Raw genomic sequence first — 17,217 nt, 5'->3', positions numbered from 1 at the left:
TGATGACCCTTGGAAGCAAGGGAAGAGGGGGGAAAGATGTACGGGAGCAGGAACCGGTGCCATGGCAGAACTAGGGCGTCCGCTCTGATGGCGCATGGATCGCGCAATGAACCGAGGAACCTTGTAGTTTCGTCTCGAGGCCATGAGATCCACATCCGGAGTCCCCCAACGAAGACAAACCTGTTGAAAGACTTCCGGATGAAGAGACCACTCCCCCGAGGCAATGCCTTGGCGACTGAGAAAATCTGCTGCCCAATTTTCTACGCCCGGGATGTGGATTGCGGAGATGGATGAATTGTTTGTTCTCGGCCCAAAGGAGGATGTGACTCACTTTGTGCATGGCCATCCTGCTCCGGGTACCTCCCTGGCTGTTGATATACGCTACAGCCGTGGCATTGTCGGATTGGATCCTGATGGGGTGACCTGCGAAGAGATGGTGGAAACTCCGTAGAGCTAATCTGATCGCTCGTATCTCCAAAATATTGATGGGGAGATGGGACTCTCGGGTTGACCAACGACCCTGTGCCGTGTGGTGACAAAAGACCGCACCCCAGCCCAGAAGACTTGCGTCGGTGGTTACTACTGACCATCTTACTGGGAGAAAAAACCTCCCTTCATTCAGGGAGGACCTCAGTGTCCACCACCTGAGGGCTTGCCTGACCCGCAGGGACAGAAGGATCCGACGGTCCAGGGAGAACGGGTTCTTGTCCCAAGCTAACAGCAACGCATGTTGTAAGGGACGGAGATGGAACTGTGCAAATGGAACTGCTTCCATCGCAGCCACCATCTGTCCGAGAGCTCTCATGCTGAACCGAATGGAGTGAGAAACTGGTCGGGAAAGAGTCCGCGCTGCCTGTTGTAAGGCTTGGGTCTTTTCTGGAGGGAGAATGACCAACCCGCGGGAAGTGTCCAAGATCATTCCTAAAAAGGAAATCTGATGAGCCGGATTTGGGAAAGACTTTTCAAAGTTTATCTTCCACCCTAGGGGAGAAAGTGTATTTACTGTTATATCCACGGATTCCTCGCAGGCAGGAAGGGACGGACCCTGGATGAGCAGGTCATCCAGATACGGTAACACCACTACTCCCCGAGAGTGGAGAATGGCCATGACAGCCGCCTTGACCTTGGTAAAGACCCTGGGGGCAGTGGCGAGTCCGAAGAGCAAGGCAACGAACTGGAAGTGTCCCTCGTGAATTGTAAAACGCAGGAACTGCTGGTGGAACGGGCAGATCGGAATGTGAAGGTAAGCGTCTTTGATGTCGATGGATGCTAGGAACTCTCCTTTTTCCATGGAAGCGACAACTGATCAGAGAGATTCCATTCGGAATCACTGTACCTTGACAAACTGATTTAACAGTTTGAGATCCAGAATGGGCCGCATCGTCTCGTCCTTTTTTGGAACCACAAAAAGGTTTGAATAAAATCCCCTGAACCTTTTGTGATGAGGGACCGGAATGATGACTCCGTCCCTTAGCAGAGCCTGAACAGCCCGAAGGAAGGCTCTTGTCTTTTTCTTGGGGGGGAGAGGAAGGGAAAACCGAGTTGGAGGGGGAGAAGAAAATTCTATCTTGTATCCGGAGGACATCAGCTCCCTGACCCACTTCTTGTGCACGACTGCGAGCCAGGTGTGGCTGAAGGAAAGTAGGCGATCGCCTACTTTGTCGGTGTTCGCCGGATACAGCAACAAGTCATTAGGTAGAAGATCTATGAGATCTGGCTCCCCTAGATCCAGATGCCCTAGGCCTGGGTTTCCAAGAGCGGATAGGTCTGTATGAGACCTGGGAGCATCTGTCTCCGTACGGGGACCAACCTGATACGGAAGAGAAGGTAGAGGAGGGCCAACCAGAATTGTTGTTTAAAGATCGAAAACGCGTCGGCTGTTGGTTGCGAAACGGCCGAACAGCCTTTTGTTGAGGAAGAAATTTACTTTTTCCTCCGGTAGTATCAGAAATGAGCTGGTCCAGTTTCTATCCAAAAAGACGACCCGTTTGAAAGGGGAGAGAAGTCAACGATCTTTTAGATGTGGCATCCGCCCGCAAGCCGCGGAGCCATAGGGCTTCTCTAATGGAGATCGCATTAGAGGCAGTTTGAGCCGCCCAATTGGCGGCATCAAAAGAAGCGTCTACTACAAAGTCCGCTGCGTGAATTATCTGCCTGGCGACAGTGGTTGCCTCCGGAGGAAGATTGGAGCCCTGGAAGGAAGTAATCAAGACTTCTGCCCAAGCGGCCATTGCCTTAGTGACCCAAATTACCGCGAAAGATGGAAAAAGCGCCGCTCCTGAAGCTTCAAAAACTGAGCGGGCAAGGTAGTCAATTTGACGATTGGAGGGGTTTCTCACTGAGGAGCCCTCAGAAACGGATACTCCCCCAAAGCAATGCCTAGGAGAGCTTACAGGAGGGTCCACCAGAGGGGACTGTAACCAATCCTTCATTAGGTCTGGCTCAAAAGGGTATTTAGCCTCTGTAGACTTTTGCCCTGTGAACCGCTTATGTGGCCGATCCCTATGTTTCTGGACAATTTCCTTAAACTCCGGATGGCTGGTAAATAACCTGCGCACACGCTAGGTTTTCATAAATGAGATAGGGTGTGCTGGAGCGGGAATATTTTCCTCATCCAACTTCAGAATCCTGTTGACTGATTCTATAAGAGAATCAAGCGACTCTTGATCAGTTGGGGGATTCTAAGGGGCTGACGTGTCAGATTCGAATTCAGAGTCGTGCTCGCTGTGAACCTCAGGAGAGGGAGAGCGAGAGACAGGAGTCGCCAATGCTGAGGTGCGAATGGGACTAGGGGACGCATCATGGGTCCGCTTTCTAGAGACCTTACCATCTCTTGAATGATTACGGCCCCTGCTGGTGGTCGGCTCCCGGACGGCGCCAGAGCCCTCCTCGGGAGGTAAGGACGCTTTCTGACTTAACGAGTCCTCCCGGAGGGAGAATACAGCCTGGGTCAGAGACTCCACCGACCGTGACAGGGACGCAGCCCACTCAGGGGTACTAAATGCAGGAAGCCCGTCAGCAGCGTTTGAGCGCAGGCCGGGTCGCAGTCCGTGCATAACGGATTAGTCTGTGCACTGGGTAAGGCAGACTTGCAAGTGGTACACACGGTAAAAAACGCAGTGTGCTTCTTAGCAGCCCGTTTAGCCTCCTTATATTGAGACATAGCGCTCCTGAAAGGGTTAACGGCAGAGTCTGTCTGCAGCTGCAGGGTATGTGCCGGGAAGGGGTTAAGCTTTAATCTGAGGGCAGATGCAGCTTACCCACAGTCCTGTGCTGTGTCCCCCGGGAGGAATAGCGGTATCCATCAGAGTGTGCGCCTCACAGCTCGTGTCCAGAGCAGGCAGAGGTAAAAGACATGGCCCCCAAGATTAGGATTGCGCATCTCGTAAGGAAAGAGAGGCGCCAAGAGGAGAGGGCGGCGACGTTAGCGTAGGCGGCGCTATTCAAATTGCGGCCTAGTAGGTCGGAAAAGCCGGGGACTAAATTTTTGGCCTACCCGCGGCACGCTCTCTTGGTGGGAGGGCGGCGCTATTCAAATCGCAGCCTAGCAGGCCGGAAAAGTCGGGGACTAAGTTTTTGGCCTAACCCAGCGCCGAGAGCCGGGGGGGGCTTGGGGGGCCGCGATAGGGCGCCGGTGCACAGCCGCTGACGCTAAGTCAGCGCTTCTCCCGGGGACCAGGACCCAAACCCATACCTCCACTCTAGTGCTCGGCAGGCCGTGCTGTCCGGGTCCATCCATGCCGGTCTTCTCATCCTCCTGGGCTGATGTAGCAGAGAGGAGTTCTTAAAGGGGTATGCTCAATCGATCCTCCCTATGGCAGGAGAATGGAGAGCTATGGGGCTGATTCAGGGCATTTTGAAGCGCTGTTCCAGTCTTCTCCATTGCACTCCGTGCACTTGCTCTCGTATCCTCATCGCCAGAGGAATCAGCCCCAATCGTCACAGGAAAGTGTACGGGGAGGTATACTCTGCCTGCTTGCCTGTTGTTGGTTCGAGGGAGAGCGGGCCGTAGAAAGGAACCGCCGCCCCCTTCACTCCGTTAATTAAAAAATAAAAATTTACAAAAAATTCAAAAATAAAAACGGTGGGGTCTGAAGCCAGACCTAAGTGCCTCCTATAGACACTAAGCAAGAACTGGAGAAATCTCATCCAGCGAGAGTGTGTATACTGCAGGGGAGGAGTTAACTTTTTTCTGTGTTTACTTAGTGTCCTCCCTAGTTGCAAGCAGCATAACACCCACTGTCTCTGTGTCCCCCAATGAGGCGTAGGAGAAATCCAAATGTTGAGAAATGGAAAAATAGGAAAAAAAAATATCCAGGTCTCAGAAAATGGTGACAGAAACAGATTTTCCAGGAAAAATGCAGATTTTTTTTAAGCAGCAAAAACCATAAAACGAAAATCAAGTTTATCACTATTGTCGTACGAAGCCGGAGAACCAAGTTGCCATGTTTTTACTACACAGTGAATGCCTAAATTAAAAAAACAAAAACAAAAAAAAAAACTCTGGCGGAATTGTGTTTTTTTTTTTATTTCCCCGTTAATTGAGCAGAGTGACAACCCATTTTTTTTAGTATGATAAGCTGTAGCTTTTCTCCGAGCCAATCATTGGAGGACGCACACAGTGGGTGTTATGCTGCTTGCCACTAGGAGGACACTAAGTAAACACAGAAAAAAGTTGACTCCTCCCCTGCAGTATACACCCTCTCGCTGGATGGGAATTCCCCAGTTCGGTGAAAAAAGCAGTAGGAGCATTAAACGAATGACAATAATCATAACTCTGTCAAAACCTAAAAATGCTACAGTGAGCCAATAGGCCAAACAGGGTGGGTGCTGTGTCCCCCAGTGATTGGCTCGGAAAAAAGGATTTTACGGTGAGTACACAAAAATGCCTATTTCTCCTACGCCTCATTGGGGGACACCGACAGTGGGACGTGCTAAAGCAGTCACTGGGTGGGGAGCATACAACTGCTAAAACCCCATGTACCACTGGCTTAACACTGTGGTACTGCTGATTGCAGGATGCGTCGCTTAAGAGCTGCATCTGCAGAGGCCTGAGCATGAATTTGGTAATGTTTTGTAAAGGTATGCAGGCTGGACCAAGTCGCAGCCTTGCAGACAGGCCTGAGAATGAATTTGGTAATTTCCTGAATAGCCAAGCAAATCCACCTGGCTAGCGTGTTTTTTGAAGCGGCTAGACCCTTCCTATGCCCCTGTGGAAGTACGAACAGGGCATCTGACTTGTGGAAGGGAGCCGTCAGCGAGATGTACCATCTCAGAGCCCTGACAACATTGAGGGTGTGGAAGGCCCTCTCAATGCAATGGACTGGAGCCGGACAGACGGAAGGCCAAACAATTTCTTCATTGAGACGAAAAGACGACCCAACTTTGGGCAGGAAAGACGGGGATGTCCTGAGAGCTGCCTCGTCCTGATGAAAATTCAGGAACGGAGGACGGCAGAAGAGGGCTGCCAATTCAGAATCTTGTGTAATTGACGTAATTGCGGCTAGAAAGACCACCTTCCAAGAGAGAATAGCTAGTGGTACGTGCTGCAGTGGTTCGAAAAGAGCCTCCTGTAAGGCTCCGAGAACCAAGTTAAAGTCCCATAATTCCAATGGCTGTTAAAATATAGAGGCGCCACCTGGGAGACTCTCTGAATGAATGTCTTCATCTGAAGTCCGGTGGCAATTTTGCATTGGAATAGCACTGACAAGGCTGAAATCTGGCCCTTGAGCGAGCTAAGCGCGAGACCTGACGTTAATCCAGATTGTAGGAATTCCAATATGGAAAGAATAGATAACACCAGTGGGGATCGACCATGGTCCTTGCACCATGAGAAAAAGGTTCTCCAGGTGCGGTGATAAGTGCGCATGGACACAGGCTTCCTAACATTAATCATGGTGAAGCTCACATCGGGAGAAAAAACAGCCTGTGCTAACAACCAGGATTCAACGGCCACGCTGTCAAAGACAGGGCCCCGGAGTTCTGGTGGTAAATCGGGCCATGTGAGAGTAGATCCATGCGATCTGGAAGTCGCTAGGGAACGTCGACGACTAGTTGTACTAGAGTTCTGCATACCATGGCCGGCGCGACCAATCTGACGCAACTAGGATCACTGGTATTCCCTCTGCTCTAATTTTCTTGATGACCCTCGGGAGCAAGGGAAGAATGCACGGGAGCCGGAACCGGTGCCACGGCAGAACTAGGGTGTCCGCTCGGATGGAGCCTGGATCGCGCGTTCGTGTAATGAATCGAGGAACACTGTTGTTTAGTCTTTAGGCCATATGATCCACATCCGGAGTCCCCCAGCGATGGCAGATCTGCTGAATAAAACTTCCGGATGGAGAGACCACTCTCCTGAGGCAAGCCTTGGCGACTGAGAGAAAAACCACCGCCCAATTGTCCACACCCGGGGTGTGGATTGCCGAGATGGGTGAATGGTTGGTCTCGGCCCAATGGAGGATGTGACTCACTTCGTGCATGTCCATCCTGCTCCAAGTACCACCCCCTTGACGGTTGATATAAGCCACAGCCGTGACGTTGTCGGATTGGATCCTGATAAGGTGACCTGCGAGGAGATGGTGGAAACTCAGTAGAGCTAATTTGATCGCTCGAATGTCCAAGATGTTGATGGGGAGACGTGACTCTCGAATTAACCAACGACCCTGTGCCGTGTGGTGACGAAGAAAAAACCGCAGACCAGCCTAGGAGACTGGCGTCGATGGTTACCACCGACCATCGTACTGGGAGAAAGAACTTCCCTTAACTCAGGGAGGATTTCAGTGTCCCCCGCTTGGGGGCTCTTCTGACCCGCAGGGACAGAAGGAACCGGCAGTACAAGCAGAACGGGTTCTTGTCCCAAGTTAACAGCAACGCATGTTGTAAAGGGCAGAAATGGAACTGTGCGAATGGGACCGCTCCCATCGCTGCCAACATGTTTCCGAGAACTATCATGCTGAAAACGTATGGAGTGAGAAACCGGTTGGGAAAGAGTCCGCGCTGCCTGTTGTAACGCTCGGGCCTTTTCTGGAGTGAGAATGACCAACCCGTGGGAAGAGTCCAAGATCAATTCCAAAAAGGAAATCTGCTGGATCGGTGTTGGGGAAGACTTTTCGAAGTTTATCTTCCGACCTAGGCGAGAAAGTGTATTTACTGTGATATCCACGGATTTCTCGCAGGCTGGAAGGGATGGACCCTTGATCAGCAGGTTGTCCAGATACGGCAATACCACCACTCCCCGAGCGTGGATCATGGCCATAACAGCCGCCATGGCCTTGGTATAGACCCTGGGGGCGGTGGCAAGACCGAAGGGCAAGGCAATGAACTAGAAGTGTTCTTCTCGAATTGCAAAACGCAGGAACTGCTGGATGTTAGGGACTCTCCCTATTGCATGGAGGCGACACCGACAGGAGGAATTCCATTAGGAATCGCCGTACTTTGACATACTGATTTAACAGCATGAGGTCCAGTATGGACCGCATCATTCCTTCCTTCTTTGGAACCACAAAGAATGGTTTGAATAAAAAAATGCTGAACCATTCGTCTTGAGGGACCGGAAGGATGAGTCCGTTCCTCTGTCTCCACGTGGGGACCGACCTGATCCGGAAGAGAAGGTTGTGGAGGACCAGCTGGAGCTGTTGCGAAAAAGGTCGAAAAACAAGTCGCCTGTTGATTCCGAAAACAGCCGGGCAGCCCCTTGTTGGGGAAGAAACCTACTCTTCCCCCCGGAAGTGTCAGAAATGAGCTGGTCTAGTTTCTTGTCCAAACAGGCGACAAGTTTGATACGGCAGAGAAGTCTCTGGAGGTGTAATCTGCCCGCCAGTCGCGTAGTCATAGGGCTCTTCTGATGGAGACTGCATAAGCGGTTGCCTTAGCAGCGCAATTAGCGGCATCTAAAGAGGCGTCTACTGCAAAATCCCCTGCTTGAAATATCTGCTTGGCGACACTGGTTGTCTCCGGAGGAGGATTGCTACCTTGGAAGGCAGTAATTAAGACTTCTGCCCAAGTGGCCATTGCCTTAGCCACTCAAGTCGTCGCGAAAGATGGGAAAAAAGACGCTCCTTAAGCTCCAAAAACTGAACTGGCGAGGTAGCCAATTTGACAATTGGAGGGGTTTCTGTTATGAATGGGTCACCGAGGAGGAATAACAAAAAGCTAAGTCCCAGAAAACCAGAGAGGTTGGTAACTATGCAGATTGCAGATCCCTGATCTTAACCACACAACAGTAGCAGTGGAGCGTTCCTACGATGTTCCTAGACGCCTCGTCACCGCCTGAGGACTACATAAACCTAAAGCAAGAAAAGGGAAAACTAACTGCCCCAGAGCAGACCCCAAAGGAATAGACAGCCCCCACACATGTATTGACGGTGAAGCAAGATGAAAACACAAACACAGGCAGGAAAATAGGCTGAGCAAACGATGGGGCCCGACTAACTAGAAAGGACAGGAAAGGAAAGCCACTGTCTGCAATCTGCCAAAAAACCCTACCAAAATAATGTCTAACACATCTGATAGCAAAATTAACCCTGAAGTCACTAGACTTCTCCCACTATATCAGCACTCTGAAATATTCTGAAACAGAGTAAAAAGAGGCCAATCTAATAAGGGACAAAAAGGCAAATTGGCAAATACAGATAAATAGGAGTGGAAGTTCAGCATAGCCCCAGCTCAAGCTGACCACACAAGAAACTGAATTGACCAACAAGCGCAAGTGTGAACATTAGCAAAAAACAAACTTAACTTGAGAAGACTGGAAGAGAGCTGAAGTCCAAGACCTGAGAAGCAGACTGAATCACCAGCACCAGGATAGGGCGTCGGCTGTCTTACATCCAGTCTGATACTCCAGAGATCCAATCGTTATCCTCCTCATCAAGTGGCAGATTACTACCACTTAAACCAACCTCACTACCTCCTGTCACCACCAGAGGAAGAACGGAAGGAGAACTCTCAACTGGTGGAGCAGAAAATGAGCTCATAACAGGTTTCGGTAACTGAAATCAACAAGACAAAGGGGGAACACCAGGGAAACAGTTACAATGGTGGGCCCTGCAATAGGGAACGAGGACGTGGAGACCTCTTGCACTCCCCTAAGGCAGTGTCCCTGAACACTCCTACCGTTCCCTATACAGGCTCTTCACCTGTCGCTGAGCAGGATACCTGAATCCCTCACTATCCCTACACCTATTCCTTGCTAGGGAACTGGATAGTGCGGACACTGGTCCCACCGCTGCACTAATACACACAAAGGAAAAAAAGGGGAAAACACCAAAACTTATCTTTCTCTGCTGCAGTCACCAGGCAGCAGAGTGCAGCCCCAGATCAGCTTTCAGCAGTGGCTCGACACCTCAGAGCCAGCTGCTACCATCATCATCTATCTCTGCTGCAGACACCGGGCAGGCAGAGTACAGCACCAGTTTCAGCAGTGGCTCAACACCTCAGAGCCAGCTGCTCACTTCACCGTCTTTCAGCAGTGGCTCAACACCTCAGAGCCAACTGCTCGCTTCACCGTGGTTGGAATCCAAAAAGGTACTGCTATTACCAACACCTGCTTATACACCATGTGACCTTATACAACCAAGGGAGTGATCACATCAGCAGGGAAACCAACAGACACGCAATAACACCTATGGCCACCGGGGGCAAAAATCCATATTAAGCTCCCAGGCCTGAAAGGAAAAAAAACGGTTTACATGAGGGAATCCTGAATCTGACACAGATCCAAGAACTGGACTGTGACAGATAGGCTTTTGCCCTGTGAACCGCTTATGTGGTCGGTTCCTACGTTTCTAGACAATGTCCTTCAACTCCAGATGGCTGGCAAATACCCTGCATATACGTTTAGTCTTCTTAAAGGAGATAACGTGTTCCGGAACGGGAATATTCTTCTCGTCCAACGTCAGAAACTTGTCTGTCAGAGAATCAAGCGATTCATGGACATTTGGGGAATTCTGAGGGACTGACATGTCAGACTCAAATTCAGAGACATGTTCTCTGCGAACATTAGGAGAGGAAGAGCGAGAGACAGAACTTGCATATGCTGAATCGCGAGCGTGACACGGGGACGCGTCATGGTCCGCTTTCTAGAGACCTGACGATCCCTTGAACGAGCACGGCCCCTGCAGGCGGACGGTTTCCGGCCGTCGCCAAAGCCCTCCTCGGGCGGTAAAGACGCGTTCTGACTTAAAGAGGATTCCCAGAGGAGTCTATAGCCTTGGTCAGTGACTCCACAGACTGTGACAAGGACGCAGCCCACTCAGGGGGACTAAATGCAGGGATCACCTTGCAGCGGCGGCGGATGGTGTTTTAGCACAAGCCGGGTTGCAATCAGTGCATAGCGGATTAGTCTGGGTAATGGGCAAGGCTGTCTTGCAATAGGTACCAGCGGTAAAGAACGCAGTGCGCTTCTTATTAGCCCCCCTTTTTTTTTTGCTTCCTTAGACTGAGTCACAGTGCCCGTGAAAGGGACACAAGAAGGAGTTAAGGACATGGCCCCCGAGACTAGCAGGGCGCCTCTCGTACAAAGATGTGGGCGGCGGCGCTAACAGTGGGCGGCTCTATGAAAATTGAGGCCTAGTAGGCCGAAAAGCCGGGGACTAAATTTTTGGGTCAGTGCTTCTCCCAGGGACCAGGACCCGATCCCATACCTCCAATCCAGTGCTCGCTCCGTCTGCGCTGCCTAGCAGGTTTCATCCCATCTCAGATCCTAATGTAAAAAAGCTCCCGGGCGATGTAGCAGAGCCGGAGAGGTTGTTACAGGGGTATTGCTCAATCCTATGGGCAGGGGGACGGAGAGCTATGGGGTGATTCAGGGCATCTGAAAGCGCTGGTCAAATCTTCTCCGTGCGTTCCGTGCGCTTGCCCTCGTATCCGTGTGGGGTACAGGGACCATAAAGGAACCATCGCCAGAAGAATCAGCCCCAGTCGACGCAGGAAAGTGTACGGGGAGGTATACTCCGCGTGCTTGCCTGTTGTTGGTTCGGGTGAGAGTGGATCGTAGTAAGGAACCGCAGCCCGCTTCACTCCGTTAATTAAAAAATAAAAATTTACAGAAAATTCAAAAATAAAATAAAAACGGTGGAGTCTGATGCCAGACGCAAGTGCCTCCTTCCTACAGACACTAAGCAAGAACTGGGGAATTCCCAGCCAGCTAGAGGGTGTATACTGCAGGGGAGGAGATAACTTTTTTCTGGTTTACTTAGTGTCCTCCTAGTGGCCAGCAACATAACACCCACTGTCTGTGTCCCCCAATGATGCGTAGGAGAAAGTACAATTTATATACTTGTTTTGAACGTGTTTTTGTGAATTTTAAGTGGAAGGTGCGGCAAACAAAATTCAACCATTTTGGCACTTTGATTTTGTTTTCCATTACGTATTTCACAATGTACTTTTTTTTTTTTGTATTTTGGCGGTAGTGATAGGATTAAACATTTCCAAAATGTTGTCTGATGTGGACATAATAAAATGGGACTTACTTCAGTCCGCTCTTCACAAGGCTGTTCCATTCAGTTGGGACGTCTTCATTGATTAGACGCTGCAAGAAATTATACAAGTAATATATAAATAAAAATTAGAGTAAATTTTTGCGTAACCATTATTGAAGATGGAACATGTTCGGATAAGATGTTATCCTTCATGCTCGGGTGCTAACCGAGTGACTTCGGCGTGCTCAAAAAATGTTTGAGTCTCTGCGGCTGCGTGTCAATCCCTACATGTTTGGCGGCTGTCGAACAGCTGTGAGACATGCAGCCGTTGAGACTCAAACATTTTTTGAGCACGCCGAAGTCTCTCGTTTAGCACCTGAGCATAGAGGATAACACCTTATCCGAGCACGTTCGCTCATCACTAGTAAACATGTCTGGGATGTTTTGCAATGATTAGTGATGAGCGAGTATACTCTTGCTTGGGTTTCCCCGAGCATGCTTAGGTGATCTCCGAGTATTTTGTCGTGCTCGGAGATTTAGTTTTCGTCGCCTCAGCTGCATGATTTGTGGCTGTTGGACAGCCTGAATACACCTGGGAATTCCCTAACAAACAGGCATTCTTCACGTGTACTCAGCCTGTCCAGCAGTCGCAAATAAATCATGTTGCTACGGCGGCAGAAATTACATCTCCGAGCACGCCAAAATACTCGGAGGACACCCAAGCATGCTCGGAAAAACCCGAGCAACGAGTATACTCATTCATCACTAGCAATGATTTTTCATAAATTGTGGCAAAAACAAAAAAAAACAAAAGCACAACAAATCTCTGCTATAGAAGCAAATGTACACCCTAGAAGTTCATCCATTACCCTTCTAAATAGCAAGACATCAATTCCACCCATAAAACATCCCCCCCCCAAAAAAAGTCACAAAAAATCTATCCTAATTGATAATGATGATAAAATAACAAATAAATAAAAATTGGCACCGTGGTTCTTCCTGGCGCTAAGCTCAGTAAAACACAGATTTTTATTTTCCTACCATGAGATCCTTAAGACGAGAGAGCAGAGCCATCTCCTCTTCCGGTGCCGCTTCCTCCGGTTCTTTATTGGTGCCATATGTGGCAGTCAGACACTTCATACAAGCTGCCAGGAGAGACTTCTGCCAAGAACAACCCTTCACCCCGTCACCGTCTGCAGCTTGCGATACACAGTCAGCTAGAGCCCATCTGTAAGACGTTAATTAATTCAAAGAATTAGGATGGCTGAGAAGATCCAAGAATGACAATGAGCGCTTAAACAGACGCAAATCCATAATCCTTAAAGGGGTAGTCTGGTTTAGAAAATCCATTTTCGAATATCACAGTAGATAATAGATGTGAGCCCCTATTGAGACCACCAGAAAAAAATTACAAGAGCGGCGATATTGAGGGAAAAAAAAGGGGCAATTCTACAATTGTTTTTTTTTTTGTTTTTATTTACCTCGTTCACTGTACAATAAACCAGATCTAGCACTACTATTCTCCAGGTCAGTACAATTACACAGATACCAAACATATATAGTTTTTTTTTTTTTATTTCACTGGCGGAAAATTAAAAAAAAAATTAAAACTGTAAAAAAAATATTTCACTTGTGTCGCCATTTCCCAAGACTTGTAATGTTTTCAATTGCCCAATCCAGCAGATGGATACCCAACCATGAGTGTTCGTTCACATTTCCAAAAACTATTGGTAGACACCATCAAAGTTGCATCAATTTCACCACAGTAGAAATAGTATAATAAGGACTGACAGGTGTTCCACTACACCCAATCCAGCAGATGGGCACCCAACCAGGAGTGCTCACTTTCCAAAAATTATTGGCAGACACCTAAGTGGAATACCTGTCACGAGAATAGAAATTGTATAAATTGGGGCCGACAAGTCTTCCACTACAGCTATCCCAGCAGAGTAGACCAACTATGACTGTTTCCACAAATTTGTGTTAACATCAGGCACAGGAGCCTCACTAAAGATATCACAGAGTGCAGTTACGTGACATTATTGTATCACAGTAAAAAATGCAATATCACCTAGTCTGTACAGTCTGCGATTGGGGTTCAAAAGTCCTTGGAGATTCATGACTTTTTCATCTTGATGAAAGATAGGCGGTCTACACTTTCAGGGGACAGCCGGCTGCGCTTATCCGTCTGGACACCACCAGCAGCGATGAAGGCACGTTCTGAGAGAACACTGGCTGCCGGGAACGATAAAACCTCCAAGGCGTGTGAGGCGAGCTCAAGCCACTCATCCAAAATGTGAAAGGGTCCAAACCCTCCCCGATGGTATTGATATTCAGTTCTAGATACTCCTGCACCATCCTCTCCATTCGTTCATCACTTGTAAGACTTGGAGCTGGTCAAAAAAGGGTCAAAGGACTCACAAAAATTGCTTCTTCCACTTACACCACTGCAGCTGCTGCTGCTAATGTTTTGGAGTTGACAAATTGACGTGTCGGAGGTTGGAAGCCTGGAGTTGCGATGCGAACTGTGTGCTTCACTGCTGTCACGATATGTCATGACCCAACAGGGGTCAGTCCAGCAGATGGCACGAGACACACACACACACACACACACACACACACACACACAGACACACACCAGAATGGAAATGGGGAGAGGAAGGCCCTACTGATAGGGAAATGAGGGATGGACACCTCCTGCTCAAACCTATGTCTGACCCTCCACTCCCCTAACACCCTAAATGGGTCCTTCCCCCCACCGCCGTCAGGAACCTCGTCGCTCGCTGTCACCTAACACTGCCCTGGCTAGTGCACTGCCCGTCAAGGGCGCTAGTCTCACCACAGCAGATGGAAAAACACAGGGAACAGTGACAAACACAAGACAGACGAGGAAAAAAACAAACAAACTTAGCTTAATAGAATTCTCTGCTGCAAAGCACCGCACAGCAGAAGAAAGGCACCTAGACCACGAACTTCAAGAAACCAGCTGATACGCCACTGCAGTCAGAGAGCTTCTTACTCCAAGCTTGATCAACATAGATTGCTCTATCACTGATTGACAGCTGATGCATCAGGTGACCATTTAAAAGATGGTGGGAGTGGCCACCATCCACATCAGCTGACCAAGCAACTCTGCAATTGCAACAGATTGCCAGCAAGGGAAACTGACATTAACCCCCGCTTGACAGGAAAAAAGCTACATTTAAAACATAGTGGAACCAGACCTGCCACAAATTCAAAAATGGATCGTGACAGTACCCCCCTTTCAATGAGGGGCCTCTGGACCCTTAACACCGGAAGTCACCGGAAACGACGTATGGCGAGGGTGCCTCCATCCACAAAGATTCACCTCCGCAGTCACCTGATCCTTGGGTTTACGGCAAACACATCCTAATGGAGATGGCAATAACAGGCTCCGGAGGCGCAACAACTCTCCAGAGCGCCAACTTGTGGAATATGTTGCGTACATGCATTACTGGGGGTAACTCCAGCTGGAAAGTCCCCGGACTGAGAATGGCAGATAGCTCATATGGCTCGATCACCCTAGAAATACAGGTCCCAATTGCGTACTTCCACCTGATGTTTTTGGTGGACACCCACACACTCATTCGCACAGAGGTCCGGACCTGAATGTTTATTTCCACGTGTACGTTTGCCAACAGACGGTAATTTCCCTGAGCACCTGAAAACAGATGCATCCCCCTGTGTCCCCAGACTCATACCCTCACTACCATTCAGGGGGAACCACCACCCTCCCCTGATCCCTCCTACTGAGAGGACCCGAGACACAGAGTCTACTTGTGGTAAGGGTTGAATCCTGCCCCTATTCCCAGGTAGCACCTTAGCTGCCTTCACCAGAGAAGAAGGAACAGGTTTGAGAAGGAGAGCAGAGACAATAGCTCGCAGGCAGCAGTCCTTACAAGACTGGTCACAACTAACTACTTCTCTGGACCGCCAATCAATGACTGGATTGTATCTCTTCAGCCAGGGAAGGCCTAAGACAATGGGAGTTGGCATACCCTCCAAGACAGGGACTCTTCGTGAAGAGTTCCTATACGCAGGTTAATACTTTCTACGACTTGGGTCACACTCCCTGGCTGAGAGGAACAGTCAATTGCCCGAACGGAAATGGGTCTCGCAAGCATCCTACCGATCAGAGCACGGGTCTGAACAAAGCGAGAATCCACCAGATTGACCCTAGATCCACTATCCACAAGCACCGGTCTAGTCTCATTTACCCCACCAACCACCATTTCAGCCGGAATGGTACACGGAGATGAAAAAAAGATGGAGGAAATGTACACACCCTGGTCATCTCCCCTCCATACGACTAGGGGAACGCAGCTATTGTGAAAGAGAATGTACTTCGGCGCAAGCTGGGCAGACATTGATGAAATGATCCGTAAGACCACAGTAGAAACATGCCCACATCCCACGGCAAACCACAGGCAACCTCGTGGGTTCATCTGTCTGCACCAGTGTGTCCTCCTCCCTAGATAGATCAACAGGGGGTAGATTTGGTGTATGTCTCTCCTTGAGGAGTCTATTCACCCGTATAGCAAGGGCCATGGCGGCCTCCAACGACCCAGGAGTAGCATACTGAAACCTAGTTGACAAACCCTGACAAAAATGGCTCCTAAGAGCAGGGTCATTCCACTGCGTGTCAGTGGTCCATCTCAAAAACTCTGAGCAGTACTCCTCAGCTGGCCGACCCCTCTGCTTGATCCTCAGCCAGGTAGATGCAATCAGGATCACCATATACCAGCACCAATGCTGAGAAAAACTTGTCCACCGACCGCAAAGATGGTGAATCGGTCAGTAGGGAGAAGGCCCAGGATTGGGGATCACCCTTGAAAAGGGAGACTATAATCCCCACACGCTGTTTCTCACTCCTTGAAGAACCTGGGCGGAGCCTGAAATATAGCTTAGAGGCCTCCTTAAAAAACAAAAATTTATCTCTCCCTCCAGACAACCTGTCAGGGAGAGATACCACCATGGTTACTTACCGGTAGCCGGTTTTTCCGGAACCCATGACAGCACCACCTGAGAGAGGGATCCGCCCCGCCAGGACAGGAACCTACTGAGACATAAGGGGCGGTACCTCTCCCCCACTTCAGTTGGGTTACAGAGCACTGAGAGGACTTCCCGGTTTATTTACATTTAATCCAACACCACAACACTCAAAAAACACCCTACTAATTGTGCACACCCATATGGTGAAAAGGGGGGGGGGAATATACGTGTGCCGTCATGGGTTCCGGAAAAACCGGCTACCGGTAAGTAACCATGGTGGTTTTCCCTTCACCCATGACAGCACCACCTGAGAGATTTTTGGAGATTCGAAACACCTTAGGGAGGGACCACCGCTTGCAGCACCCTTCTACCAAAGGTTAAGTCAGCAGAGGAGGATAGATTCAACCTATAGTGCTTAAAGAAGGTTGAAGGTGAGGCCCAGGTAGCGGCCTTACAAATCTGTTCGATCGATACCTCTGCTTTTTCGGCCCAGGAGGTCGCCACGGCTCTGGTGGAATGAGCCTTGATGCCGTCAGGAATCGGGATACCACTAGCTGTGTAGGCTACACTAATGGCCTCCCTAATCCATCTAGCAATAGTCCCTTTTGAAATCCCATAGCCTTTCCTGGCACCCTGAAAAGCTACGAATAGGGACTGGGACCTCCTCCACTGGCTAGTCCTAGATATGTATTCTACGAGAGCTCTCTTAACATCTAGATTATGGAACTTTTCCTCCCCCAGATTTTTTGGGTTCTCGCAGAAAGATGGAAGGACAATTTCCTGGCCC

General features: G+C 49.4%; 1 protein-coding gene across 1 annotated transcript in view; it reads right to left on the bottom strand.

The window, feature by feature from the left end:
- The window catches only part of URB1 (URB1 ribosome biogenesis homolog), a 142,661-nt gene that overhangs the window by 39,549 nt on the left and 85,895 nt on the right, over positions 1–17,217 (bottom strand). Inside the window, exons 24-25 of the mRNA XM_073584550.1 lie at positions 12,459–12,645; positions 11,469–11,527 (exon numbers count right to left, since the gene is read on the bottom strand). Of these exons, the coding sequence (XP_073440651.1) occupies positions 11,469–11,527; positions 12,459–12,645 (246 nt within the window). The remainder of the gene's footprint in view (positions 1–11,468; positions 11,528–12,458; positions 12,646–17,217) is intronic.

This window comes from Dendrobates tinctorius, unplaced genomic scaffold (assembly GCF_039654945.1).
Source record: "Dendrobates tinctorius isolate UK_male_01 unplaced genomic scaffold, ASM3965494v1 ptg000084l, whole genome shotgun sequence".
NCBI classification, from domain to species: Eukaryota; Metazoa; Chordata; class Amphibia; order Anura; family Dendrobatidae; genus Dendrobates; species Dendrobates tinctorius.
The sequence above is the reverse complement of the archived record's forward strand: the minus strand, read 5'-3'. Positions and strand labels throughout refer to the sequence as shown.